At 33.0% G+C, this 17,132-nt stretch overlaps 1 protein-coding gene across 2 annotated transcripts in view; it reads right to left on the minus strand.

Annotated features, from left to right (window-relative positions):
• LOC100368706 (elongation factor G, mitochondrial-like) overlaps positions 1–17,132 on the minus strand; it is a 47,847-nt gene that overhangs the window by 9,209 nt on the left and 21,506 nt on the right. For both annotated transcript variants that reach the window (XM_085501956.1, XM_002742232.4), the window contains exons 4-13: positions 15,082–15,195; positions 14,303–14,435; positions 5,448–5,613; positions 3,792–3,947; positions 2,954–3,027; positions 2,708–2,784; positions 1,939–2,099; positions 1,756–1,831; positions 1,407–1,544; positions 86–187 (exon numbers count right to left, since the gene is read on the minus strand). In XM_085501956.1, the coding sequence (XP_085358082.1) occupies positions 86–187; positions 1,407–1,544; positions 1,756–1,831; positions 1,939–2,099; positions 2,708–2,784; positions 2,954–3,027; positions 3,792–3,947; positions 5,448–5,613; positions 14,303–14,435; positions 15,082–15,195 (1,197 nt within the window). The remainder of the gene's footprint in view (positions 1–85; positions 188–1,406; positions 1,545–1,755; positions 1,832–1,938; positions 2,100–2,707; positions 2,785–2,953; positions 3,028–3,791; positions 3,948–5,447; positions 5,614–14,302; positions 14,436–15,081; positions 15,196–17,132) is intronic.

Here is a 17,132-nt window from a genome sequence, read left to right on the forward strand (position 1 = left end):
ATGATATAATTACCATACAAGAATTAATTATTAAAAGGAGAAAAAACAGAAACTGCAACCATTGATGATCAGCAATACCACTTACCATTGACAATGAGAGTTTAGGGTTGGTTACAAATGTATCTCCACTAAAGCAGTCCACTCCAAATAATGCACAAATATCTCCTGCGAATACTTCATTCACATCCTTAAAAAAAAAATCATATTGTGTTTGTTTTGTTTTTTTCTTTATTTGTTTTGTTATGTATGAGATATTACGAGTTAATATTACTATTAAAATAACAAATATCATGATTAAGAGGATATGGATAATTTGGTAGTGTTGGTGCTATTAAAGTCCGAATGCAAGTGACAGATAAAGCTCTAGAAACTTTCAAATATGCACCACGTTTGAACAAAATCTATTCATTATTCCCTGTGACCTTGTTATATAACGGGGAGGGGGGTAAGTGTTTAGACAACAAAAATGGCTGCAAACTATGAATGGCATGTTGTTTATATCTATGATGAGACATACCACATATATTGGTTTGAGTGCAAGATTTAATAGTCACACAGACATGAATCTACACAATATCATTTGAATTTTTTTTTTTTTTTCATTTTACCGTACTCATCTGACTTTGGTCATTATTTGACTTTTCCAAGTATCGATAATCAAATTTATATAATACAGTGTGGATATCCACCACTGTGAATATTTTGTTAATGCACAGACAATGGTAACTGTACAAAAAACACACTTTGATAATAAACTGTTAACAACTGTGAAATATAAATACTTTCCACACCTTTCAAAAATTGCTACCGGTAATTACTATTTTTTTGGAAATTTTATTTTTTTCGCCAAATTAAATTCCAACAGATCAGAGAATTGCATCAGTACAACACAGAATTCTGATTGGTTATTAACAGACTTGACCTATGAAGTCACAGGATGTTGCTGCAGGTCAAATCATGCAAGGAAACATGGCGGAAATTGCTTTGCATCAAGATTGTACACAATTGAACACATTCAACAATGACTAATTTTAACATCGTAAATTCTGGTGGTAGGTAATTAATATTGGAATAAAATGTGCATATTTTTTGAAACCATTTCTGTTTATTCATTGTAAAAGTGTTGTGAAAATCAATGACAACGCAAGCAAGTAAGATGTATATTCCCCTCAATCTGGCACATGGTGAAATTGTCACTTGCATACTTTTTCGAGGGAGGTGCTCAGCTTAGTGCCTACCTGCCTAGAACATATGGTTTTTGGAGTAAACTGGACACTAAGTCATACAAGTACGATAAGTGTGAATCCATTCTTCCTATCAGGAACACAAATATATAGATTCATTGACAAAAGTTATATGTACCGTTAAACTTAATTTTGTTTTACCTATCCGTGTGGGTTACTCACCTCCATTTGGTTGGAGTGCATTCTCACCAAGCGAGGTACACGCACTTTCCTACCAGATCGTGTATTAAACATAGTGTCACCTTTCTTGAGATTACCTTGGTAGACACGTACATATGTCAACTGACCAAAACGTCCAGCCTATAATGAAAGGATGTCATAGCATCACAGGTTGTATCATCCACACACCTACTATTCATGTATAATATTAGCCTATGACACACTCATGTCAAATGGTTGCACAAACAAATATCAGTAGATAAATATATAATATTATACAATTATAATTTATATAATGTATAATTTATACAATTTCATATCTGAAATAAAGAATATATGTGTAACCTCTTACCTCTAGTTTAAATGCCAATCCTACAAATGGATCGTCAGCAGTTCTAGCAGGACTCATTCGAATTTTATTCTCCTCGCTTTGATGAGAAAATTTAAGCAAATGTTAAAATTGTAGAACATAGCAGTGATTCATGGACACAGAATTCCTAAGCATGGTATTTATATATATACAAAATGGACCTACCTATCATCTTCCATTGAGATAGCATAATTATCGACTTGTGAGGGATTTGGTAAATACTCCACCACTGCATCTAACAATGGCTGTACTCCTTTATTTTTTAATGCTGTCCCGACTAATACTGGAGTAAATGCTCGCTTTAGACATGACCTCCTGATGGCAGCCTAACAAGAAAGCACATAAATAGATACAAAGCCTACTCATCACTTTTGAGAAAATTTGTCATAAATCGCTTGACAATGTTCATAAGTTTATTATGTAAAATCATAGAGCTATTGTCCCATGACACCATAAAATAACATTCTTTTGTGTGTTACAGTGACCTATTTTGAGAAACTTGTCCTAATATTTTTCAAAAATGGCTCTATCCACTGCATGTATCAAAACATGACCACCTCATATTATACCCAAAATTATATGTATGGAAACCACGTTCAAACAATCAACCAGGACACATGTTACAAGTTTCAGATACAGAATTATCTAATATATTTAAACAAGAAACTTTCTGATTGGAGAAGATTGCTTTGTATGATTAACATACCATGTCAGATTCAATATTATGTGATCAAGCTACTATCCAGAAAAAATGTTAACTGTCCAAATCTACTTGAATCAGAATAACAGGAAACAGTATATATTACGAACAGCGAAATCATTTATAAAGTATAAAATGAAAATGGAATGTGGATCAGGATTAAATGGCCAGAGACTGAAAATCTGGATTGTACTGAATTTGTATTGTTGTGCAGTAAAGTAGTATAATTCTTACCTTAATCTGTTGTTGTGTTGGTTGCAATTCTTCTAAAAACATTTCTCCTAACTCTTCATCAGCATTAGCCACTGATTCTATGGACAAATGACAGACATCACTGTTCATATTATTAAAAATTATTAATTGTCTTGCACTTCACAGTTACTGTGAGTGATTTTTATATTGTTTTGCAACATATTGATAAGCGCTTCCCACGAGTTAACACTGTTAATAAAATTAAAAAAAATTATGTATAAATCATACCTATAAGTTCTTGTCTCTTATCTCGAGAGACAGCCTGCATCTCACTTGGAATGTCATCTTGTCGAATTTCATTTCTGAAATAATGTAATATGGTAGTTTTAAGAGAAAAACAATTCACAGATGCCACGGACGTCAATTGCCTCCATGGACGTCAATTGCCTCCATGCCCTACCTGAACATATTCAATCCCTTTTAGCCTTGAAGTTCAAGCACTGGTATTGGGGCAGTGAGTACTCATCACATGAAATACGGTTGCTTAAATCAGATTTTTTTACAACCACGTCAAGGAACAGGTGGAAACACTGACTCAGACTTGGCATGCCAATCATCCATTTAGCAAACTTTTACATCAGGATGTATAATACTTCAAGTCAACATAATTAAGCTTGATGAGATCACAATGCAAAATTTAATGGAGTTTCATAATATTTAAGTGGTAATTTTAAAAAGGTGGTTTCTACAACCATTAAATTACATGTATACAGGTAAAAGTACAAATGTATACATGTAGGTTACACAAAGGGATATTGTGAGGGTATAGCCGGAAACAACACAATGTCTCATGTTACACTGGTTGCTTTAATTTAATTTAAAGTAGTACAGAATGTCAATATAATTCCCTATCAATGAATGATGCTCAAATTTCTAGTTGACATTGACCACTAAGCATCCAGGACCAAATCTCCTCTATGACTTCACTGCTTAAAATAATTCCATGTTCTCAACACTAAAAATGTCAAAATAAATTCAACACAAAATACCTGAAAAGTCTTTTTTAGAGAAAATTAATTTCAGCTAAAATAAATTATTTTACAGTAAATTAAATGTTTCTGCTTACCCATATTCTCCTTCAAAGTAGAGCGCCCTCTCAGTTATAAGATCAACAACTCCTTGGCATTTGTTTTCCACACCAATCGGTAACTGTAAGTATGCTGCATTATGATTTAACTTTGACCTCAGCTGACTCACTACTCTGTCAGGATTGGCCCCCATTCTGAAACAAACACAAATACAATATCAATGTTGGTGTTATAGTCCACCCCAAATAAAGGAAAACATTATAACGAGTGCAGATATATTTTGGAAGGAATGGCTTTTTACAGAATGTAAATTCTATTATATTATATTGTATTATTATGTAATATGATTCATTAATTGTCTTGCATCACTCACAGGTATGCACAGAGGCAGTATGGAGACATAGAGGTCACAAGATCCATACTGTCTGAGAGCATACTTTGCCCTATTATTTTTTTTTTCTTGTAGTAAATTGGCATGATTGCATTTCACATTATTCTTAAGAATTTTTATGATTTATTGCAAGACAGTATTGAAGGTGCACTAAAGATACTAGGCTATATATCACTAAGAATACCAACAAAAGGGGTATGCATACACTACTGGTCACAATGTTTGTGTGAGAGAGTCTATAATATCACTGATCGCCAACTCAATTTCTTGACAAACAAACATCTTCAGGCCAGCTTTGAACAATTTTCTACAGTTATTCGATTTTTTGATCTTTGACCTACATACAGTGCAAATGCATTCCTGAATCCTTAGTGATACAACAGTTGTGAGGCGAGCTAGCGATCACTTGCCAGCTATTCATCTTGAAAGATTGTAAACTCATATGTATACACTCTTCAAATCCTGTGGTATCTGAATTACCGTACGTCAATTTGTGACATCATTGAAATGCTTAATATTAATAGCGAGAAAACCCTTTGCAAGGATCACAAGTCTCTTGTTTATTTCGGGGTAACTCAGCTTTCACTATTTATACCCTATTTATACACGCCCATATTTTTATTGAGTGTATGTAAGTCTAGCTTGATGCAAATGATGAGCAAAACTTTTTCATGAAGCAGATTAAGGTTTGACGATTTCAAAAATTAGCGTTATATGATTTTTTTAAATATTTAGTAGCTGACTCTTGTATCCAACCAAATTTATTTTAAAGTGTGGGCCATTATTTGTTTTATAGGAAAATTGTTCTCACTATTTAAATCAAGGATTCCTTATCACACTGTATTTAAACAATGCTTAAACATAGTAGTACATGCACCAAGACACCACTATTATTGGTTAATAATACTACAGTTCATGGATAATACAGTGCATGACATGATAAACAAGTGATAATAGGTGATAACCTTGTAATATTAAATGGATAATGCGATTAGAACTGTGCATGTGTGCATTATTTGTCACAGCTCATTCAAATGATATGTGATTGTAACATTGAGCATGGTTGTAATTAGTATTTTATCATCATAACTATGAGCAAGCCTGATAAATAATTCAGCTGCACAAAAAAAAAAATCAGGTCTTGTGGTCATGATAAATTTGCTATTCATTCCAATCAAGCTAGTAGCTCTTGAGATGTCAGTGGAACAATTGAAACAGACAGACAGGCAGGCAGATGAACGGTCTGTTGGACAGAAATATTGGTTTATATTTTTTATATTAATAAAAGTTACAAATAGTATACCTGTCTAATTTATTTATAAATGCAACACAAGGTACATTGTATCTTTTCATCTGTCTATTGACTGTCAATGTTTGGCTCTGCACACCTCCTACAGCGCACAATATTAAAACTGCACCATCAAGCACACGTAATGCTCTTTCCACTTCCACAGTGAAATCGACATGGCCTAGAAGAAAAAAAAACACAGTCCCCGTTAGTTATCAAATTTAAGATATATAGTTTTGTTTATAGTAATATAGCTGGAATATAACCATGTCAGGAATATGATTTTTTAACATTAAAATGATTGACATTTGTATCTGATCATCAAACAAGTACTTGTCCATAATGAGAGATATTGCTCTGAAAGAGCATTCAAAATCAGCCATTTTGAATACATGTATATATATATATAACATGATGTATAACGAATATATAAAATTTGAATAAAATCAGTCAAAGCATTTAAGAGATAGCCTAATCATTAAAACAAAATGGCTGCCAGTCAGCCATTTTGAATCTGATCTGAAAAATAAAATCAAAGAAAGCTTAGAAAGAACTCCCGTGTGCTGAGAGTATTGAAGAAACATTAAAATTAATTCAAAATTACTTGTACATGAGATATTGATGGAAAAGCTGAAAACTAATTATGTAAATCAGGTAACTATTATGAACAGAACGGAACAAAAAAATTATGAATTATTATGCTAATTAGAGAATTAATATTAATCAAAATTAATCAGGCCTGTCTATTGTCCTAGAGCATTTATGTACCAAATTTTATTCAAATGTGATGATCAATAATTGAGATATCAGTGTTAATTATGTTAATTAGGTGATTAATAAGCATAAATATTTACCAAAAACTAATTAGGTTTCTGCATAGTTCTCTTTAAAAGTTTCATTAAAATCCAATTTGTGGTTCTTTATATATCAGTGGAACATTATGCAAATTAGGTAATTAATATCCAATCAAAACTAATCAGGTGTCTGCATAATCCTAAAAGATCTATGTAGCAAGTCTCATTGAAATATGATTACTACTTGATATATCAAAAGCTGAAAATTAATTAATTATGCAAATTAGGTAATTAATATGTACTCGTATTACCCTAAAAACTATCAAGTCTGTGCAGTGTCCTATGACATCTATGTACCAAGTGTCATTGAAATGTGATGATTACTACTTGAAATATCAAAAGCTGAAAATTAATTAATTATGCAAATTAGGTAATTAATATGTACTCATATTACCCTAAAAACTATCAAGTCTGTGCAGTGTCCTATGACATCTATGTACCAAGTGTCATTGAAATGTGATGATTACTACTTGAAATATCAAAAGCTGAAAATTAATTAATTATGCAAATTAGCTAACTAATATATACTGATATTACCCTAAAAACTATCAGGTTTGTGCAGTGTCCTATGACATCTATGTACCAAGTTTTATTGAAATGTGATGATTAGTACTTGAGATATCAGTGGAAAAGCCGAAAATTGATTAATCATTATGCAAATTAGGTAATTAATATGTACTCATATTACCCTAAAAACTATCAGGTCTGTGCAGTGTCCTATGACATCTATGTACCAAGTGTCATTGAAATGTGATGATTACTACTTGAAATATCAAAAGCTGAAAATTAATTAATTATGCAAATTAGCTATTAAACTAATATATACTGATATTACCCTAAAAACTATCAGGTTTGTGCAGTGTCCTATGACATCTATGTACCAAGTTTTATTGAAATGTGATGATTAGTACTTGAGATATCAGTGGAAAAGCCGAAAATTGATTAATCATTATGCAAATTAGGTAATTAATATGTACTCATATTACCCTAAAAACTATCAGGTCTGTGCAGTGTCCTATGACATCTATGTACCAAGTGTCATTGAAATGTGATGATTACTACTTAAAATATCAAAAGCTGAAAATTAATTAATTATGCAAATTAGCTAATTAATATATACTGATATTACCCTAAAAACTATCAGGTTTGTGCAGTGTCCTATGACATCTATGTACCAAGTTTTATTGAAATGTGATGATTAGTACTTGAGATATCAGTGGAAAAGCCGAAAATTGATTAATCATTATGCAAATTAGGTAATTAATATGTACTCATATTACCCTAAAAACTATCAGGTCTGTGCAGTGTCATATGACATCTATGTACCAAATGTCATTGAAATGTGGTGATGATTACTACTTGAAATATCAAAAGCTGAAAATTAATTAATTATGCAAATTACGTAATTAATATGTACTCATATTACCCTAAAAACTATCAGGTCTGTGCAGTGTCTTATGACATCTATGTACCAAGTGTCATTGAAATGTGATGATTACTACTTGAAATATCAAAAGCTGAAAATTAATTAATTATGCAAATAAGCTAATTAATATATACTGATATTACCCTAAAAACTATCAGGTTTGTGCAGTGTCCTATGACATCTATGTACCAAGTTGTATTGAAATGCGATGATTAGTACTTGAGATATCAGTGGGAAAAGTCGAAAATTGATTAATCATTATGCAAATTAGGTAATTAATATTGCACAGATTTTTACCCAAAACTAATCAAATCTGCGCATTAGTTTGGAGCATCTGTGTGCCAAGTTTCATCAAAATCCAATAAGTGGTTCTTTAGATATCAGTGGAACAGCCATGGAACAGCTAAAAATCAGCTAATTATCATGCAAATTAGGTAATTAATATGCATGGATTTTTACCAAAACCTGATCAAATCTCCGCATTGGCCCAGAGCATCTATGCACCAAGTTTCATCAAAAACTGATGTATGGTTCTTGAGATATCAGTGGAACAGACGGACACACAGACACACACACAGACACATACAGACACACTAACTGCAAAGACTCCCTTTTTGTGCTTCGCACACGGGAGTCAATGATGTGCATCAGGAAACTGTAATGTCTAATTAGTATATGTACCAAGTTTGAACGAAATCCATCCATAAATGCTTGATATTTGATGATTTTTTAGCACAAAAATGACCACCATTCAGCCATTTTGAATAGAATCACCAAACCAATATATCTGTTTATCTATGACATGATGTATAATGAATATTTAAAATTTGAACATAAACAGTCAAAACAAGTCGGAGATATGGGTCATTAAAACAAAATGGCCAACAAGTTTGATTGAAATCCATCCAGAAATGCTTGATATTTGATGATTTTTTTAGCACAAAAATGGCCACCATTCGGCCAAATTTCAACATAATCAGTGAAAGCAAGTCAGAGATATGGCACGAGAACCACATTCATTAAAACAAAATGGCCACCAGTCGGCCATTTTGAATCTTATCTGAAAAACAAAATTATTTGCATCAAGGTCCCATAATGTCTATACCCAGTTTGAACAAAATCCATCTGTAAACAGCCGGGAAATGCTTGATTTTTAGCACAAAAATGGCCGCCATTCAGCCATCTTGAATTAGATCGTGAAACAAATTGACGTGCATATGTAAAATATCATGTATGATGTATGTGTGAAGTTTGATTGTGATTGGTCCAGGCATTTCTAAGATACAGGTCCAGACGCATGCACGCATGCATGCACACACGGAGGTCAAACATAAGTCCCCGTTTTCAGACTGCGTCCGAACGGGGACTAAAAATGTAAATTTGATACACAGAGCTTGTCAATATCCAACCATATGGAAACCCAAAATTCTCCGATTTAACATACAATGTACATTTTTATGTCCGATGCCACATTACAAGCCCTGTGTCTGTGATAAGCATTGAATATATAACTGTAAACTGAAGCCAAAAATGTTCATGGTCTGTTAATTGATAGCATTTGTAAGATCTACATCCATAAAACGTATTGTGACTCCCTGTTAAAAAACACCCAGCCAGGGTCATTTTCAGTTCTATGACATTTGGAAATTTTGACCTAATGTTGGTCGAGTCACACATTTTTCTTCTAAATCCAAACAGGTACCTTTGTTTTTATGCAAATAATAATAATAACTTTATTGCATCCTTAGAAATACAATGTTTCTATCAGTTAATAGCAATAAAGATTAGTTGTGATAACTACTACTACAAAAAGAAAGTTAGTTGTTAAAAAAAAAAAAAAAAAAGATAAAGCAAGTGTTACATATCAAATGGCATTTTTATTTCTTGATTGAAATGCATTATGAATATAGTTGCCAATCTTTTTTATTATTACATCATCTTTTGAAGTCATCAAGAAATTAAATTTCTGGAGATCATCGTGGGTTTCTTGTGGAAATATAATGTCTTGTATGATTTGTTGGCGTATTACTTTATATTGTGGACATTTCATAACAAAGTGCAGTTCGTCTTCTATTTCATTCTGTGAACATTGTTTGCAAATTCTATTTTCAGTAGGTATTTTTGGTTGCATATGTCTCCCTTTTTCTATTGCTAAAATGTGATTACTACCGGTAGTTCAAAATTTTGTCATTGAAATTCTTTGTTTCAAATTTAGCACATCTAAGTATTTTTCAAAATTATAAGAGTCTTTGAATTTTTCATAAGTTCTCAGCTTTGTTTTTTCAGTTATATTTTTTCTCCAGAAATTTATGTATTTTTGTTTGACAACTTTGCCAATTTGCTGTATATGTTTTGTTAACCAATCATTCTGTTGTTCTCGTGAAAAGTTCATGTTGTTCATCATTTTTTGTATTGAAGAGTACCATTGTAAATTGGATTTCTTTTGTTCAAGGTATGCTTGTTTTGTGATATTATTGTCTGGTAATTTACTGATACGAGTCCAGTATTTTATTAAATTGATCTGAATATCTACTAAGAGTGGGAATTCTCCTACTTCGGCTCTGCATGCAATGTTTGCCACAAATTTGTTCAGTCCTAGTAGTTGTTTGTAAAAATTCAATTGTGTTTTTTCTGTTATTGTTTTGTCCCATTTGTTGTAATCTTGAATTTCATGGCCCCAGATTTCAGACCCGTACAATAATATTGGTTGAATACACCTTTTAAAAAGATGGATGAAAGTTCTACAATTTGTTTCTGGTGGTAGGAACTGTTTCAATGCATACTATGCTCTGGCTGCTTTATCTGCTAAATTTTGTTTGGCTTCAGTGTAGCAGCCATTTGACTTTAAATTTATACCCAGGTAGTTGTACATATCTATACAGGTAATATTTTGTTCATTATAATAGAATTTTTCTGTCTTTTTCAGTGTTCCTCGTCTGAAAATAACAACTTTTGTTTTTGTCAGATTTACCTGAAGTTTCCATTTATGACAATAAACTTCTAAACTATTTAGTGCATTTTGTAGACCGGGTTTTGTTTCAGATATTAACACTAGATCATCTGCATAGAGTAGGGAACTAATTTTACAGTTATTCAATGTAACCGGATCTAATGATTCATCTTCTAGTGATTTATTTAAGTCATTAATAAACAAATTAAAAAGCATTGGGCTAATGACACAACCCTGCCTAACACCCTTGGTCGTTTCAAATATGGGTGTAATTTTATTTTTGAAACGAATGCATGATTTTGTATTTAGATACATATTTTTAATGATGTTATAGAGATTACCATTTATACCATTATTAAGTAATTTATAGAAAAGCCCTTGTCTCCAGATTTTATCGAATGCTTTTCGAAAGTCTATGAAACATGAGTACAATTTTCCCTTTGATTTCAAGTATTTGTTGACAATAGTTTTCAATACAAATATCTGATCTGTAGTACGATATCCCTTACGGAATCCTGCCTGGTTATTGTTTATAATGTTATTATCTTCGGTATATTGACTAATTCTAGTGTTAATTATACTACAAAAGGTTTTACCTACACAACTAGAAACAGCTATTCCTCTATAATTTTCTGGGTCAGTTTTGTCTCCTTTTTTGAAGATATGAGAGATAATACTAATGTTCCAAAGATCTGGATAAATACCTGAGTCCAGGATTATATTAAATAATTTACGTAGTGGCTGAATTAGGAAGTCTGAACTGTATTTAAGTAATTCTGGGCAATAACCATCATATCCTGATGATTTTTTACTCTTTAGTCTTTTAATGGCTAGCCTAATTTCTTTTTCAGATATAACATTATTTAAATTATAATTGTAAAAATGTTCTTTTACTTCCATAGCTGAGATGTTAGAGATGATCTGTTTTTGAAAAAGAGTATTATTATTATCAGTAGCATTATTATTTAATTGTTCATAGAATTCTTGCCATTTTCCTGGTGAAATTGGATTAGATTGATCATTTCTTGAGCCTTTTAGTTCATTGATTATTTTCCAATATTGTTGGGGATTATTTTCTTTTATGTCAGTTAATTTATTAACAATTTTATTTTGTTCTTCTTTTTGTTTTGATCTAATTAACTTTTTGTATTTCTTTTTCTTGGCAAAGAACACATTTCGTAAGTTAGCATTAAAAGGATATTTGCTGATTATACGTGCAGTATTACGCAGATCTGTTTTAAGAATATTACATTCTTTGTCAAACCATTTTTTCTTTGATTTACGTTTAACATTTCCACCATTACTCTTTCGTTTATGTTTAAAAATCTGACTGGCTGCATTATTAATAATTAAATTAAAATCTTCTACAGCAGTATTAATTCCTTTCTTATCTATGCTATAAATTTTATCAATAAATGACTTTACAATAGCTTGAACCTTCTCAGATGCTAGATTATCCTGGTAATCGAAGACTGACAATCTATCCCAAACCCAACTCTTTGGTAAATTATTTAAAGTACCTGTGTTATTTATCGGTATATCAAGTGCATTCTGATCTAATCGTAGTAAGCACGATATCTGGCAGTGGTCTGATGTACATGTAAAATCATGAACTTTAAAATATTCAATGCTGTCAAATATGTTTAGTGAGGTTATGGCATAATCAACAGTGCTTATTCCATTGTAATGGTAGCATGTAAAATTGCCACTGGAATCTCCGGGCATTCTTCCATTTAGAATTCTGATGTTACAATTTTTACATAATTCTAATAATGCTTTGCCATGTGCATTAATGGATGTGTCCCTGTTATTACGAACTGTTGGTTCTGATATGTCATCATCTAAGTAAGAATTAGGTAATGGTGTAAATCTATTATTATCATTATCAACATAATCAGGTAGTGTGCCTGTTCTACTGTTAAGATCTCCGAGTAGAATAATGTTGCCTTTTTTTGAAAATTTGGATATTTCATTCTGTAAAATGTCAAAAAAGTCTGATTTGCAGTGTCTTGAGTTTGAAGGTGGATGATAAGTGAAGCACAAGTAAATGTCTCTTGTAAGGTTAAAAAAGTTCTTCTTCATTCTACACCATAGCATATCCTCAAAAGGTGTATCTTCAATTGTGATGCCCTTTTTAAGATGTTGTTTTATGGCAATTGATATTCCTCCTCCTCGTTGCTTGTTCCTTGTTATAGAGTAACAATAGTATCCAGGTATGTCTATAGTGTTAGATTTTGAACTCAACCATGTTTCTCCTAGACCAACGATATCATGGCAATTTATATTTGCTATAAAGTCATCATCTTCTAATTTCCTTCCTAAACATTGAATGTTCCAATAGGAAATTGATAATGCTCTTTTTGAAGTATTAACTGTCTTTTTTTGGTAATACATTATTTCTTGAGTTGTGGTCTCTGACCATACATTTGTGACCAATTTGGCTGAAAGTGTTGTCCATGAAATGACATAAGATTAAATGGAAATAGGTTTCCATATGGTGGATACATATATCCATTATTGGTTTGTTGCTTTGATTGATAATTGTTACTTCTATATTTGTTGTTTTTTCTTTCTATTCTTTTCACTCCGATGAGTGGTCCAATAACATCTTTCATGTTCTTCACTATTGCTGCAGTACCTTGATCATTCAGGTGAACTGAATCCATTAAGTGAATATCAGGTTTGATGTTACTATTATCAATGTATGATTATCAATGCAGATTGTAAACCACTAAAATTGAGTGTAATTGCAGTTGTTGACTGTGGACTGTCATTGTGATAACTACATACTTGTAAATTGTTAACTGTGCAGCTTTAGTTAAGGTACAACATCTGGAGCTAGTTGATGAAGAGATATAGTTCTTCTTCAACTATTGAAAAGGAGTGAGGTTCGAACCCACAACATCAAACCACATCAGGAAAAGCCTTTAATAATAGAGCTATTGCAGGTCCTGATGTAGGTTCTCACCAAACAGACTCATTAAAAAGGTCTTCTCAATGTCATGTGGTATGCATTATACATTAGCCCTTTTATATTTGTATAAATCAACCGCAGTTCAGCACTGTGTAAGTAGCTGATTGATGAATCTTTCAATTCAACTGTCTTCATTTTGGTATTAAGCGAGGGTTCTCCAAACCCGCCTATTCACATAATTCATACCCACCTTAGACTCTGGTCAGTCAAAATGACTATTTTGAACTGTAGGCATTAATCAGCGATTCTGTCGGTGACTGAGAGATAGAATCTAGGTCAGGGGAAGCCCAATGACCCCAAGATTTTTTACCCTCTACGTCACAAACCCACATGACCGAGGCCACATGGCAGCGCCATAGGCAGCCATACAATCACTCTTTCTTTCATCTGCGCCTCGTCAGGAATGATTCTGAGCAGCTCTGCCTGGCTCTGTTGCCTTTTCCTGTCCGGGTTTCTAGCGTGGGTCGTCGCCGCAGCAGTAATAGCAACTTATATTAATGATTGTAAATGCCACAGTTATGGTCAGCATCTTATAAGCATAATTGACCTTTGTATGATCATATAAACACACTGACTCCTGTAATTACCTATACTACACTTCTCATTTACTACTTTATTTAGCATCTGTTTAACTATGTCTAATAAATTCAGATGAAAATACTGTACCTGGAGTGTCAATGATATTGATATGTTTTCCTTTCCACGTTGTATAAGTTGCAGCTGACTGGATAGTGATACCTCTTTCCCGTTCCAGATCCATGGAATCCATCGTTGCTCCTACTCTATCTTTTCCTTTCACCTGACAATGTTAAACAATAGAGAAATTAGTGACACATTCTTTCAATTAGAAAGCACACATAAACCAAAAATTGCATTTATTGTATTTTAAATCATTAATAAACAACTTTTTACTCTGTAATACACCACTTTCATTTCACGAGAGACACATTTGTTGTGAAAAAACACAACATTTTCTACCAGTGTAAATTTCTCTGCGGTCCAACTACAGGGAGCGTTAGCGACTTTCACTGTTGTCTTTACAAATGCCACAAAAGCCTGAACATAAAGTACTAGTACACATAAACGCTTGCACTGGCTAAGAGCAAATACAGTATATGGAATGCACAGAATATTGCATATCTATCCTAATGGAATCTTAAACATAACACCTCAATGACATTTTTAATTGATTCCTTAGGACAACGTATTTTAGACTAAGAATAATATTTCCAGGCTGGACTTAGTAATAGCAAGCACACATAGAAATGTCTCTTTTATATGAACATCGTTGCTTTAAGAAAGCACCATACTCAAAATGAGATAGTCTCATGATAATAACAAAACAGTTGTATTATATAAGAGAACAATGGCTTAGCTAAATTACTGAAGAGTGAGAGGGACTTCTGAACTGAGCTCTGTAAATATTACAACATTAAAAGACTTGCCTCATGCATTTCTTCAATCCTCCCAGTGTAATAAAGTATTCTTTCTGTTACTGTCGTCTTACCAGAATCAATATGTGCAGATATACCAATATTACGCATATCTTTCACATCAACCTGTTTGAGAAAAAATAACCTTCAATACACCTGATTGTAAGTTGCAAGTATTTAACTGTGACATCAAAATAATACAGAATGGTGTAGGCATGTCGATGGTTTAATTTCTGTTCATTATCTGAAATATACTAAATCTCTCAAAAACTTTTTATTTTTGATGAACTACTAACAATATTGATGCCATGAAGGGAATGCTGTCCTTTTACCAATTTATGTAAGTGGGCATGACATATTTCCATTCAACATGGTCATGGCGGTACAGAAGTTTGACTTACAAAACACAGCAAATACTTACATACGAACACAATAAAGATAATTATTATTATTACATGTATATGTACATCACAAAGTATAATCACTCTGGTACAGCTGTTTGATCTAATTATAGATCAATATAGTATAAGCGGCTGTCCTTAATTATCGGTATAGGTCACCAAGTTAAAATAGATCCACACAATGTGATCACTGGTCAATGTCCTACATATGTTTGACCTAACCATGGGTCACTGTGGTAAAGGTGTTTGACCTATCTAAGGTCCTCTCTGGTAAAGGTGTTTGACCTAACTATGAATCAATGTGGTACATGTGTTTGACCTAACTGTGGGTCACTGTGGTAAAGGTGTTTGACCTATCTAAGGTCCTCTCTGGAAAAGGTGTTTGACCTAACTATGAATCAATGTGGTACATGTGTTTGACCTAACTATGAATCAATGTGGTACATGTGTTTGACCTAACTATGAATCAATGTGGTACATGTGTTTGACCTAACTATGAATCAATGTGGTACATGTGTTTGACCTAACTATGAATCAATGTGGTACATGTGTTTGACCCAATCATGGGTCACTGCGGTATAGGTGTATGACCTAACTATGGGTCAATGTGGTACATGTGTTTGACCTAACTATGAATCAATGTGGTACATGTGTTTGACCCAATCGTGGGTCACTGTGGTACATGTGTTTGACCTAACTATGAATCAATGTGGTACATGTGTTTGACCCAATCGTGGGTCACTGTGGTACATGTGTTTGACCTAACTATGAATCAATGCGATACATGTGTTTGACCCAATCGTGGGTCACTGTGGTAAAGGTGTTTGACCTATCTAAGGTCTTCTCTGGTAAAGATGTTTGACCCAACTATGAATCAATGTGGTACGTACATGTGTTTGACCCAATCATGGGTCACTGCGGTATAGGTGTATGACCTAACCATGGGTCACTGTGGTAAAGGTGTTTGACCTAACTATGGGCCAATGTGGTACATGTGTTTGACCTAACTATGGGTCAATGTGGTACATGTGTTTGACCTAACTATGGGTCAATGTGGTACATGTGTTTGACCTAACTATGGGTCAATGTGGTACATGTGTTTGACCTAATCATGGGTCAATGTGGTACATGTGTTTGACCTAATTATGGGTCAATGTGGTACATGTGTTTGACCTAACTATGGGTCAATGTGGTACATGTGTTTGACCTAACTATGGGTCAATGTGGTACATGTGTTTGACCTAACTATGGGTCAATGTGGTACATGTGTTTGACATAATCACTGGTTATGTAATAGCTAATGAAAGAGTTTGTTAGATTAGGAGTCATAAAATGAGGAAGCGAAGCCCTGAGTAATTGACATATAATCTACCAAACAAGCAGCCTGTTGGCTGAGATAGCTCCGCTGTTAGCAATGCACATTTCAATTAAAGAACTTAAGATATCATTAGACAAGCCATGCATGGCACAGTTCCCATTAGTTATCAAATTTAAGATACATAGTTTTGTTTATAGTAATATAGCTGGAATATAACCATGTCAGGAATATTATTTTTTAACATTAAAATGATTGACATTTGTATCTGATCGTCAAACAAGTACTTGTCCATATTGAGAGATATTGCATTCAAAATCAGCCATTTTGAATACATGTATATATAT

This window comes from Saccoglossus kowalevskii, chromosome 1, assembly GCF_978046115.1.
Source record: "Saccoglossus kowalevskii chromosome 1, keSacKowa6.1, whole genome shotgun sequence".
NCBI lineage: Eukaryota > Metazoa > Hemichordata > Enteropneusta > Harrimaniidae > Saccoglossus > Saccoglossus kowalevskii.